Source organism: Miscanthus floridulus, chromosome 6, assembly GCF_019320115.1.
Source record: "Miscanthus floridulus cultivar M001 chromosome 6, ASM1932011v1, whole genome shotgun sequence".
NCBI lineage: Eukaryota > Viridiplantae > Streptophyta > Magnoliopsida > Poales > Poaceae > Miscanthus > Miscanthus floridulus.
The window spans coordinates 123,685,299-123,698,344 of record NC_089585.1 but is presented as its reverse complement, the minus strand read 5'-3'; the positions used below and the strand labels follow the sequence as shown (position 1 = coordinate 123,698,344).

General features: G+C 47.5%; 2 protein-coding genes across 4 annotated transcripts; one reads left to right on the top strand and one right to left on the bottom strand.

Moving 5' to 3' along the window:
* Positions 1-8,417: 8,417 nt before the first annotated feature.
* LOC136459427 (uncharacterized) lies at positions 8,418-11,446 on the bottom strand. 3 transcript variants are annotated; one of them, XM_066459282.1, is made up of 2 exons: positions 10,890-11,446; positions 8,418-8,436 (listed from the first exon to the last, which is right to left on the bottom strand). In XM_066459282.1, exon 1 carries the CDS (start codon positions 11,356-11,358, stop codon positions 10,897-10,899), a length of 462 nt encoding a protein of 153 aa, XP_066315379.1. In that variant the 5' UTR covers positions 11,359-11,446; the 3' UTR covers positions 8,418-8,436; positions 10,890-10,896. The 3 variants fall into 3 exon arrangements, with proteins under 3 accessions (XP_066315379.1, XP_066315377.1, XP_066315378.1); XM_066459280.1 differs by lacking the exon at positions 8,418-8,436 and adding an exon at positions 9,746-9,884 and having other exon boundaries at positions 10,890-11,445; XM_066459281.1 differs by lacking the exon at positions 8,418-8,436 and adding an exon at positions 10,105-10,678.
* Positions 8,614-9,949, top strand: LOC136459426 (universal stress protein PHOS32-like). Its single transcript, XM_066459279.1, has 4 exons — positions 8,614-9,033; positions 9,163-9,272; positions 9,415-9,533; positions 9,767-9,949. The coding sequence occupies exons 1-4, from the start codon at positions 8,862-8,864 to the stop codon at positions 9,840-9,842; spliced, it is 477 nt and encodes a 158-aa protein (XP_066315376.1). The 5' UTR covers positions 8,614-8,861; the 3' UTR covers positions 9,843-9,949.
* Positions 11,447-13,046: the final 1,600 nt, after the last annotated feature.

Here is a 13,046-nt window from a genome sequence, read left to right as displayed (position 1 = left end):
TTAGGGCGCGTTTACGTCAATTTTTTTTGACCACTGTAGCACTTTCATTTGGATTTGGTAATTAGTGTCTAATTATAAACTATTTAGATTCGAAAGTTTCGTCTCACAATTTCTCATTCAACTGTGCAATTAATTTTTTTTCATCTATATTTAGTACTTCATGCATATACCGTAAGATTCAATGTGATAGATACTACGCAAAGTTTTTTTAGAACTAAACATGCCCTTAGACTGTCTCCAGGTTGTTACTCGTAATACACGAGACTTATTCCACGCAAGAGCTATTCAGTATTTATTTTTAGTCGTAAATGGGTTTTAGAAAAAAAAATACTCAAACTTAGGTTATACTTCTCCTATCACTTAAAATAGATTTTTTATATAACAACTCTATTAAATATTGTAGGGAGTATTTTGATAGAAAACCATTTTAGATTTCGGTGTTCGCGGGAGACAGCCTTACGTGCTGCTGTGTCGGTATAAACTGAAAAGACACCTGCCGTCGCGTCAACTATGAGGCTGTAATAATTCAAAATAAAAAAACCCGTGCAGACTCTATAGTCAACTCTGCAATCGAAAGCATGAATGTGACGACATTGCTCCTATAGTACATCGGCATGTTCGGAGGCAGTAACGATCATGGATTATTTACTATTAGCTAGTTTAGTGTGAAAGAAAAACATTATTTTCAGCTAAAAATTTACGAGCAAGCGAACTGCACGCCTCGAGGGTGGTGCTGGGGCGGGCTGCTCTGGGGTAATACTAAAAAAAAATGTTAATTAGTCAGGACGAGTGATTATGAAACAAACTTCTTAAGAAATGATTATGAATTAATCATAGACATATCTTAAGAAGTTGACCAACAGCTCCCTGTAAACCATATATTACATCATTGATCATGTTAATTAAAGCTAAAATAATTATCCATGCTGAACTTAACGTTGTTTATAGCTATATTTAAATTATCAAAGTCAAATCTATATATACTACTCCGTACTAGTAGTAGTGTCAGGGGATATTTGGTTCTACTAAAGTATTTTAGACTAAAATTTATATTTTAGTTGGACTAAACAGCCAAATACTTGGACTAAAAGTGAACTATAATCTTTTAGTCCTTTAGTCCACAAAACTGGATTAAAATGGACTAAAAGGTGTTGGGGATATCCATGCCTCTTATTTATTGTCCTCTCTTCACTTTAATTCATTTTAGTTCAAAGAACTAAACATCATTTTAGTCTACTTTTAGTTCATAGATTAAAGTGGACTAAAACTTTTAGTCCATGGACTAGAGAATCAAATAGGGTCTTACTATAATACTTTTAGTCATTTGCTATATAGACAACTTTTAGAAATAGTTTCAACAAATTTAAGGCCATTAATCTTAGGTGCATGTAAACGAGGTATGATGGTTGAGGGAGTAAGAAAGATTTTTTTCATACTTTATTAATATTACGTGTACATATAGATAGAGATGGAGATATAAACGAATATTATACATGTCAACTATTTTATGTCGTTTTCCCACCCTTAGTACATCTAATAAAAAAATTAAGAATCCCGTCGACAGACATCTAATAAAGGCTCCGTTTGTTTCGCTGAAAAAACAAACTGAAATATTATTTTTATTGATTTATTATGAGATAAAAATATTGTTTCAAAAGGAAACTGGATTCTTCGAACGGAAGCGTAATGCTTTGCCACAGACGAAAAGCAAAGCATACTTGTTGCGCGACTGGAGCCACGTGTAATTAAGATTTGATGCTTGGGTAATTAAGAACGAGGCGTATCTATCGCTGTAGTGCTCGAGCGGAGAAGTGGAGAACTCCAGTGCTACTGTCCACCTTGCACACTTCGCACAGCGCGTGATACACTGAGGCCCTGTTTAGTCGGATGAATTTGGATTTTGGGGCTAATGTAGCACGTTCGTTTTTATTTGGCAAATAGTGTTCAAACATGGACAAATTAGGCTTAAAACGTTCGTCTCGTAATTTCCCACCAAACTGTGCAATTAGTTTTTCTTTTTGTCTACATTTAATACTCCATGCACGGGCCGCAAACATTCGATGTGACAGGTACTATAGCAACTTTTTAAAAGTTAGGGTGTAACTAAACAAGGCCTGATACTACGCGCTAATGACGTCGGCCAGCTTTTTGAATCCTAAATCTTCGCGTGGAAGCAAAGAATTTGATTTAATTTAACTAAGACCCTATTTGGTTCTTCAGTCCCTCCTAGAATTTCCGTCACATCAAATGTTTAGATACATACATTGAGTATTAAATATAGACTAATTACAAAACTAATTGCATAACTTACGACTAATTTGCGAGACGAATCTTTTAAGTCTAATCAGTACATGATTTGACAACGTTGTGCTACAGTTAACATATGCTAATGACAGATTAATTAGGCTTAAAAATTCATCTCACAAATTAGCCTCCATCTATGTAATTGATTTTATAATTAATCTATATTTAATGCTCTTATTAATATTTAAACATTCAACGTGATATAAATTAGGGGGTGTTTGGTTACTACAGGAAAATTTTAGTCCCTGTCCCATCGGATGTTTGGACACATGCATGAAGTATTAAATATAGACGAAAAAATAACTAATTGCACAGATTGTGGCTAATTTGCGAGACGAATTTTTTAGGCCTAATTAGTCAATGATTTGATAATGTGGTGCTACAGTAAATATGTGCTAATGGCGGATTGATTAGGCTTAATAAATTTGTCTCGTAAATTAGTCTCCATCTATGTAATTAGTTTTATAATTAACTCATATTTAGTTCTCCTAAATAGCATCCGAACGTCCGATGTGACATGTACTAAAATTGAGTTCATGGAACCAAACACCCCCTTAACAACACCTAAAAGTCGCTTTTCTCCTTTTTCATAGATCTTCTATCTGCCTAGCGATAAATGCGAAGTGCTACTCCCCCACAGGTCCACCCTGCGAAAGTGCCGTGCTGCAGGTCCGTTTTTTTTTTTTTTTTTGGCGTTGCTTGCGGTCGGGCGGAGAGGCAGCGCAGGGTAATATTTCGTTTGTATTTAGTAATAATTATCTTATCGTTGACTAATTAGGCTCAAAATGTTTGTCTCGTAAAGTATAACTAAACTGTGCAATTAGTTTTTGATTTCGTCAACATTTAGTACTTCATGCATGTACCGCAAGTTTGATGTGACAGAGAATTTTCTTTTTTATAGTGCCAAAGTTTGTATTTTGGGTAACTAAACCAGGGCTGAGTTTTACTACGGGTTTTTTACTGGTCAATGCCGGTAGCCTGGTACTCTAGCGGAATACTACTGCTACTGTAAAAAACGGAGCGATCATAAACCTAATAAAACATAAAATGACTTAATTTGAAACTATAATTAAGTTTTTTTTGGACGGAGCTCCCTAAACACAGGCTTATTAATCGTCGGATCCTAGCCAACTATGGAAGCACGTCGTGCCATAGCCAGCCTACGGGTTGGTACTGCTCCTAGTCCGGTGCAAAGATCTGCGACGACAGAGCGGATGGGCAACGCTATGGCCTCTGCAGCAGAGGGTGAAACTGAGACAGGGTACAGTGAAATGAGTGCTGCATTGGGCCTCTGCCTCTTGTACGGCTACTGTACAATCAGTGGAGTGTCTTCTGCAGTGCTGCCATCGCGACTGGAGCTTCTTCTGATCCTGGCCCTCCTCTCCCGGCCATCTGTCTCCCCCTTTTTCTCGTGCTGGCTTTCGAGGCGATGCTGGCCGGATCTGCTTGCTGGTGGCCGGTTTTGCCGGTTCCGGCGGGGCATACTCTCCTGTGAGCTTCTCCATGCGTTTCTCTAGGCCGGCGTCCCTACAGGCGGTGGCCTGGAGGGGCTGTTGCTGAACCAATCGTCGCACCTGCCTCCTTGATAGGGTTGGGCTCCGGCGGCGATGGTGCGGAGGTTGCTTAAGGTCGCGGCGAAAGCTTGGACGACGATGTCTGCGAACGCTGTTATTATCTCTTTAGAGGCGTCGTTTTCTACCTCTTCTCCTACCGTACTGGACATGGCAGGTGAAAACCTTCTCTTGGCGGGCTACTTTGTCGGCACGTCTTGCGTTGTTTCCTCCTCGAAGGCATTGTTAGGCTTTGCAGTTGCACAGTTGCTTCTTGCCGTTTGGCTATGGTGGTGCCCCAAGCTGTGCTCTTCGGCGTCGCCCGACAGTTCGTTGTTTTTCTTCAGTTCTTGTTAGTCAGTAATCGAGTTGGTAGTTGGGTCGATTCGACTAAATTGGAGTAAGTAGTGGCGTGAGTTTTGATAGTTGTCCCGCCGTTGTATTATAGTTGTGAAGGATGAGTGGGGCACAATCCTCATCAATTGTATGGGTTTTGGGTCTAGTTTCCATTCAAAAAATTAAACGGACACTTGTCTATTTTTCTTTCTTCGTCTAATAAAAATCAGGGTAAAACTTTTGTCGTTCTTTCTTTTTTTTTTTAAAAAAAAGCGAAAAGATCGTGCGCTGGTGTTGCGGCCGCCGGTTCTTAGCGTCGCCCGATTCCTTACCGCGCGCCAGGCCGCGGCGACCGCCTGCCCGCACGCGCGCTTTCGGTGGCTTCCATTGCGTCACCGGAACAAAAGGCCTCGGCGGACTCGGACCGGACGTTCCACCTCTCTTCTTTTGCGGTCGTATAAGAAAAGGGGAAAAGAATCGTCGGCTGCTGAACTTTACGCGACGAGCATCTTGGCAACATGCACGGTTGCACGCACAGCGCTGCTCAATGTTGACTGCTCCATGCTCCAGGCGACCAGGCCTCCAGCGGTTCGAGCTTCAGCTCCACTGGTGCAGAACTGCAGACTAATCTAAACCAATGCATCTCAGAGTTCTAGTACGGTCATGTATCTACTACTACTATTTTCAAAGACTGCTGTATTGTATTCGAGATGGACACAGAAGCTGAATTAGACCGGATCAAGTTGAACCAGTAATTCGAATCACTGTCTCAGTTACGAGCAGCCGTGACCAGCAAGCTTTGCTCAAAATTTTTAGAGCGTCAGCGTCGGCCTAGACAGTGGATCCAGCCGATTATAAAGACAAAATCAGGCCAACTGAGGTACGTACGGTGGGCCGCAGTTAGCCCTGTCGTCCAGGACACTCGGTACGTCAGCGCCGCAGCGCAGAGCCACATATGCTGCGATCTTCTAGACTTGCTCAATGGAACACAGTGTCAGCGTCGTTGAAACGGAGCCAGTTTGATTGGCAATCAGAATACTCCTATGCGATGAGCGACAGAGTCAAAAAAATTGTCTCTGGCTCGCAGCAGCACCAGACTATCCTGTGATGTGCTATGTATCTCTTTCCTCTAGAGAGAGAAATAACTCTGATAAACACTGAATATGTCAGGTGGAGCTGAATCCACCGGAATCCATACCAGAGCATGCTTTCCAATATAATAAGATTATGAGCGTTTTGCCATTCATACCATTTTCTGAATACCACTATTGATGTCTGCAGTAAGATCCTCTGGATTAAACTAGACTATACAGCTGACTCATGTTTAGAATAAAGTTTCAACTGATATTATTACGATCAGCGCGACAACTTCCGATCATATAGCAAGTTCGCAACCAGGGTTTACTGTTAGGGTTGGGTAGAGGTCATGAGCACGAGCACGCAAACAAGTGGAAGAAGTCGCTACAGGCAATAATTAGATAGAATCACGGAAGACCCTGCTCACATTCTACTGGCTTGCTTTTAATAATAAGAGTAGAATCAGGCAAAGCCGTTGCTCAATGGCTTGCCGTATATCAAATCAATCCCCCCCAAATGGAGCCAACGTGAGCAAAACCTCTTGTGGCCGAGGCCTATTCTTATCTTATCTGATAGGCCGGTACGATTGGTAGAATCGGTACCCAGGTCTACCCGCTTGATACCACGACAGTAACTGTCCGGAATTGCTTGTCGTGAGAAAATGGCAGGACCTGAAGCGCACCAACAAATGCGCCAAGTTGCTTTGCTGATTTCAGGATGTCGTGGTGGTGCATTCAACGGAGCTGTTCTGAAAAAAGACGAACCGCGCGCGCCCTTTTTCTCGAAGGTGATGTGAAGTGCAATCCAAGTCTTAATCTCAGGTCCAAACCTCCATCATAGACCGACAGAGTCTATGTAATCCGGCAACGGCCAGGGCCAGGGAGTACTGGCCATCCTCCCTGTCGTTGCTTGCACCTGCGGCTGGGCACACCGTGCCTGTACCTCCATTGTACGTGCAGTTGGGCATTCGACGACGGGAAGTTTTGCCCGGCCGAGCAGCTCACGGAAACCACTAGCGCCGACTTGCCCCGCAATCAGCCCCTATAACCCCACCAAATCAACCAGAAGAAGAGAAGAGCGCACGGTACGTGTGGTAGGTAACCCCTTCATGTTGCACATCTGACGTACTGTACACCAAACCATTATTGGACGCACTCGAACGGCATGTCGACAAGACACGACGAGGCGTTGCGTGTCCTGCTGTCATTCTGAACTGTCGCGACGAATAATCTCCGGCTAGGTCTCGGCCTCTCGGGCTGTCGGCCGCCGGTTAATGGTTCAGTCGCTGCGAGGCGAAAGCGAGAGAAGGCAACGCGCTTGGTGCGGCGTTCTTTTTCTTCCGGCGACCTAACCGGTGACCCACCCGGCGACGACGAGCCCCAATGATTTGGGGGCGGTTTTTTCGCCGGACAAGGCCGTCCTAGTTACAGGCTAGCCGTGCCTAGTGCACACAAAGCGTTTACCAGCAGCAGCAGATGGAACAGGTACGGTCTCTCTATCCAAAGACTAAGACTTGGACGTGCCGTGCGAGACGATGGCCGGAGATTTGAGCCACCGAAACCGCTGGAGAGATGGTGAAGTAGCGGCGGCGAGCGATAGTTGGATCTGACCGCAAACAAACACGAGTGGGACAGCTCTCCTATTACACTATATCAGTGCCTAGATGCTTTGCTTGTTGAACAGCTGAGGCAGGCGCACGAGTGTGCCTACTGTCTAGCCCTGATTGTGACGTGTTTATCTCTTGTCAATTGCCATATGCCGGGAGCGTCACCGAGGAAGCTGTAGGGGGCTTCGGTCCCTCCAGATTCGCTCAAAAAAAAAGAAAAGGAAGATGGCCCTTCTTCAGGCTGTTTGAGCCGACTGATGCCTGCTTCCTGGCTTTTGTCAGGAATTCAGAGGATCGTTGCGCAAAGGGGTGCATGAAGACTAGCAACTTTCCAGCCCGATAATGGTGTGGTTGGGTCTTGTTAGGCACCGGCCCGACTCTTAGAATGTACAGAGCCTCGGTAGGCTGGGCCGCGAATACTATTAGAATGTACAATAACAGCCTCCGCGATGGGTTAGGCTTTACTGTAGTACTGCTGGTTCAGTCCGGTGAGCTTATTTTTGTGCTAATATACTACCGCAGACTAAAATTGAATGGAATGGAATTGTGCTACATCTCAAGCAATCCATAAGATTTTCGGCCACACAACAGAGCACCAGATTCAGAAAACTAACCACCCTACATAAAAACCAATTACAAACCCACTAAGAATTGAGACTGGACACGCAATCAAAATCAAGGAAAACTTTATGCATTCAAGTAGGAACTGTAATCTGAACCAGCATTAAGGTCTATGAACGCGCATAGTGAAACCGATCGTAAGAACAGTGGTGGCAGCTCGTCTGATGATAACAAAACCAAGCCCAAATTTGCCTGGCCTAACCAACGCGAGGAGTTTTAACAACCATGCCGTTTCTATCCACCAAGAGCCGAACGCGTCCTGAGCAGTAACACATGGTTAGCAATTGGTTCACAGAGAAGACCGATGCTGTTTTGTTGTGAGAGAAAAACACTATATCATGGCTGATAAGCATGGCTGATACGATCGAGCGAACATGACGAATATGGTTCGATCTTCCTCTTAGTCTCGCTTGCTGTAAGGCCAACGACCTCAGGCCAGGACCATCCATAGTATCGGAGACTGTCAGCAGGCCTCGATGTTCTTGGTGGTGGTTGTCGAACCTGACTTGGTTGCTCTCGTCGAACCTAAGAAGGACTAGACATCAGATGACAATCTGTGTGGGAAAATGTGGTAAGTTTTTTTTTTTTTTAATCTTCGGATATGCATGTTTGGCGCGCAAATGGTATGGTGAACAGAAGAACATATGCCAAACAAGAAATGACATTGGAGACGCTAGTACTAAACATGTAAGACAAGAATCTTGATCCATCACTCAACTCGTACTGTATTACCATGTACTGTATATATTACCATACACAGAGGAACATATTATATATAACATCAAATTAAATCAGTGTTGTAAACATCACGTTTCTTCCTTTTGACTCCACTTCTAAGTAGGATCCATAAACTACGATACCTTGGCCTTTCTTCTCTGTTTTGTAGGATGAACCTTGAACGTTCCCCTTTCAAGTTTGAAAAAGAACGGCCCCATTGTGTACCTACATCAACATTAATCTTCTTATAACCACTAGCAAACAAACTATGAGATCGGATCGGAGGGAAAAGCGTTTCGGGAAAAGCGTATTTCCCCGTGGACGCGCCCCACCCCAACCCACACCCGTCCCTGTGCGCGGCGCTGCAGCCTGCGGGGCATGCCAGTAGGCCACGTCGCGTTCGCCCGCGCGCCACCCGTGACAGGCCGCCCGCGCACCGCGGCGCGCGTCTCTCGCCTCGCTCAACACAAGGGCAAGTGGCGAGCCGCGGCCGGGCGCACGCACTCCACGTCTCCACGAAACCACAAGTTTGTCACGGGTGATCGATGCCAAAGCAATAGCTAGCCGGAGTGAAAGCGAGAGGAAAATCTAGCGGACGACGAGACCGCGATTAGGAGGAATTCGAACGTCTGCAGCTGAGCGGTACCACCATGGCGGAGCGGAGGATCGGCGTGGCGATGGACTTCTCGCCGAGCAGCAAGAAGGCGCTGCGGTGGGCGACCGACAACCTGGTCCGCAAGGGCGACACGCTCGTGCTCCTCCACATCCGCCACCACGGCAAGGATGAGGCGAAGAACGTCCTCTGGTCCCGCACCGGATCGCGTAAGCTGCTGCGCGACGACGCAAGCTTTGACTCGATTGCCTTGCGTTATATATTGGTCTCCGATCTGTTTATCCATCACCATAGCTTCTCATATGTGGCCGTTCGATTTGGATTTGAATCGATGGTAGCGCTGATCCCGCTCGAGGAGCTCATGGATCCGCCTGTGAGGCAGCGCTACGACATGCCGGAGGACCCCGAGGTGTTCGACATGCTCAACGCCGTGGCCCGGCAGAAAGAGGTGCGCTTCTTGTCGCGCGCCACCTGTCCATCATCGTGCGTGCTGCGGTTCTTTTCCTGTTCGATCCAAGGCAAGCTGCGTGTAGATGGTGATACTGATACGGTTTGAGCTGTTGTACGCATGCACCATGCTGGACGAACAGCTGTGCGTGGTGATCAAGATGTACTGGGGTGACCCGAGGGAGAAAGTGTGCGACGCGGTGGAGGAGCTCCATCTCGAGTCGCTCGTCATGGGCAGCCGTGGCCTCGGCCAGATCCAAAGGTACGTACGCTGCAGCAATGGCGTTAGCAGTTTTCCTGAACAACCATTCAGGCTCACCATCTGCTCGAGGTTCTGAGAATCATAACAGGCAATGCGTCGTTCATGATTCATCGGACACAAAACGCAATCATATACGGTTATAATGTGGCGACGACATGATAGATACAACACGCGTATCACTTGCATATCTAGCTTACTCTGACCGTTTCATGATCTGCTCCGTGAACCTGCAGGATTCTGCTAGGAAGTGTGACGAACTACGTGCTGTCGAATGCATCATGCCCTGTGACCGTCGTCAAGTCGAAGTAGTGGCTGGCCTTTACTTTCCAGCAGTATGAATCTGCAATTAACCTAGGCAAACGCAAACAATAAATCCGATATATTGCGTCTTACTTTCAGCTGTTAGCACCCCATAATCTGTTTTATCTCTAGTTGCTGTAACTGGACATGTTTTTTGTTTCTCTTTTCTGGTGATGAAAAGGCCGTCAGGTAAACTACCAGTTGTATCTAAAAAAACTCAGCCGGTGGGTAAAGACCGCCCCACGGTTTTTATACTAAGGAGAAAGTCTCAGTACCCCGACCAAGAAAATCTCCGAACCCCGGCCTCACCCGGGAAGTAGACCGTACCCTAGGCCAGCGACCACTGCCACAACCCCCAGGTTGCGCCGCCACCGTTGCCACAGGCCGGGCTGTCCCACACAGGGAGGCACAGCGAGGGGATTTTTTTTACCCCCAACCTAAAATTCGCTCCCATGAGGATTCGAACTCAGGACCTTGGGGATGCCACCGGAAAGCTCTAACCCGGTTGTATCTATCAATACAGGAGAAACTCACTGGACAGCATGACTAAACCATTTAACAAATGATGATTCTGCTTGTGGTCTAGATTTTCCTATTTTTCTACCTACAGATCTGCAAACTAATAAAGTACTACTGTACTAGTGATAGCTGGTTTCCCGTCCTAAGGATTTCTGAGTTACGGGTAGTGCTATATGAGATTAGATAAGGGACACATATCAGAACACTAACAGGTGCACAGATTTGCACTAGTCACTCTATGAACCTCAAATTGCTCCTGTCAAAGATTAGAATCAGACACTGAAAATCTACGCTGTTGCCATATTGTGCTAACCATGCACGTCATGCTGCAGGAGACAGAAAATTGACATGAAACTTCGGTTCGAATAAATTGACACTCTGAAGTCTGAAACTCTGAACCAAATTAAAAGTTTTCAGGAGGCATCTTACATACTATATATAATCCTCTGATCCATACAGTTTCAAAGCTAAGGCCCAAACTACATCCCCAACAAATTAAAACATGCTAGGAGCTTCTGCAAGGGGGGAAACACTTACGCTCACATCAGATGTAGAGATGAGGCTGCAGGATGACGAGGAAGAGCATGAGCAGCAGGAAGTAGATGATGGCATGGACGAGCATGGACGGGAAGCTGGTCTTCATGTTCATGAGGTCGACGGGCCGCTGCCGGCCGGGCATCTGCAGGACGCCGCCCGGGCACAGGAGCGCGAACAGCGCCGTCGCGATGATCGACGGCGCCCAGTCCCTCATCGCTGCTGCGCAGGCACGGCCCCGCTCAACTGGCAAGCGGAGCAGCCAAGCAGGCAGAGCAGGAGAAGGAGAACCGGAGAAGTGAACCAGTGGAAGGCAGGCCAATAGGGCAGGTACACGCATGCTTAAGACGGGCACGGAAGATTTAAGATAGAAAGATGGAGGGAAAGCATGGCATCGGGCACCGAGCACACTACGGCTGTCGACGAGGGAATCAGTGGACGGCTGGCTGATTGATTGAGGAGGCGTCATCATAACGCCGAATCGGAACTTTTGAGCACGAAAACGGGGCTTTTGCGGTGGGATTAGTTGGGGCCGGGGGGCTATCGTGTCTCGGCATGGATAGCACGGCCGTCAGCGGATAAGTGTTCACTGTACTACTGATGGTATTTGGGAGGAGACTGATTAGAGGCATGGGTGTGAGTGTGACTTTTGCTCAAGAATCGAACTAATCAACCAGAATAATTTGTGGACGGCGCGATCGGAATTTTTTAGGCTAACTACCAGAAATTAAAGTTGTGCTCACCGAACATCTCTCTTGGATGCAGTTAACTGAAATTTCCTGAAGTTCAAGTTTTTCTGCAGCTATTCACCTGCTCGTATGAGATTTCATTTTACTGGCTCAAATTCAGTTCGCTGAAGTTTCTACCCGTGCATTTACGAGCAACACACAGAAATCCTCCAGTCCCCATCATCATTTTGCTTTCAGCAGCAAAAACTGTTGGCCCCCCGAGTCGGTGTCCGCGGCATGTGAGGTGTTACTTCAGGATTGCTGTTCTTGTACCACGGCCGGTGCCGCCGTGCCGGTGAAGAGATCCAGCCCATACGCGTGCCTTGTCGTGTGACGTCCATAAGGGCTGCTGTTTTGGATCTGGTTTGAATGGCGACATGCCTATCCGGCTCCCAATAGCCCATGAATGTCCTCACGCTCTCATCGTTAGTTCGTTACCAAACACGAGCTACGACGGAAGCTCAGTTTTGTTGCACCGATGGTAAATACTAGTAATACTTGTGATTAGTCGTGGATCTTTGTATAGTCCCTCCCTTCCTGATTATTCAGTTCAGAGAGCTCCATGAAGCGGAAGGTGGTCACTGGCCACGGGGACATGGCGGGGACATGCTCCTACTTGAACAGCGGGCACAGGCGCACAGCCAGATGCTGACAAGGACCAGATGCTAAACCTAAACATGCGCATCAGATGCGCTTCTCCCAGCTCCCAAGTGAAGATTGCAGTTCCTAAAGCCGCCTTTTGTTACCTGTGCGACGGGGAAAAAAATGTGGTGTGGATAGTCCCAACCCTAAACCCAGTGCGACTGGGCCCGACTATATATGGCCATATAGCCTGAGCCCGTCGGCCTGGCCCAAGGCCCATTTTTTTGGCCCGGGCTAGCACGGCCCAGAGGAGCAGGCCGTGCCTGGGCCTTATCCCAGGCACGTGGGCCATCACGGCACGGCCTGCTACAGAACCAGAGGCCCGCTGGCGGTCCGACCCGCCAGCCTGCTAAGAGCCCCAGCCGGCCCGGCCAGCCCCTACCTCTCTCCCTACATCTCAGATGCAACGCCCTCTCTCCCTCACGCGCCGTCGATCTCTCCCTCCTCCAATCTCTCTCCCTCCGGCCCTTCCTCCACTCTCTCTCGGCGCAACAACGGCGACCCTCTCCCTCCCTCTCGCGCGGCCCCTGCAGCGGCGCTCTGCGGTGGAGCTCGCGTGCCCCCCCTGCAGCGGCGCTCTCGCGAGGAGGCGGCGGGATCCAACACTCCCCGTGTCCTCCCTCCCTCCCTTCTCCGGCGGATCCAGTGAACAGCGTGCGGCGGATCCGGCACCGGTTGCAACGGATCCGGCGAGTGGCGAGCGTGCTGGCCTCCTCCAAATCCGGCGTCGATCTCCTCAGCGGCGAGCGGCGTCGACCCCCTACACCTCTCGAGCGGCGTCGCCCTTCCC

Bases quoted from the DNA above. Each gene is read 5' to 3' on its own strand.
- LOC136459426 (XM_066459279.1), top strand. From the start codon at position 8,862: ATGGCGGAGCGGAGGATCGGCGTGGCGATGGACTTCTCGCCGAGCAGC. The intron at 9,034-9,162 runs GTAAGCTGCTGC...AATCGATGGTAG, and splicing joins CTGGTCCCGCACCGGATCGC to CGCTGATCCCGCTCGAGGAG. The intron at 9,273-9,414 runs GTGCGCTTCTTG...CTGGACGAACAG, and splicing joins CCGTGGCCCGGCAGAAAGAG to CTGTGCGTGGTGATCAAGAT.
- LOC136459427 (XM_066459282.1), bottom strand. From the start codon at position 11,358: ATGATGACGCCTCCTCAATCAATCAGCCAGCCGTCCACTGATTCCCTC.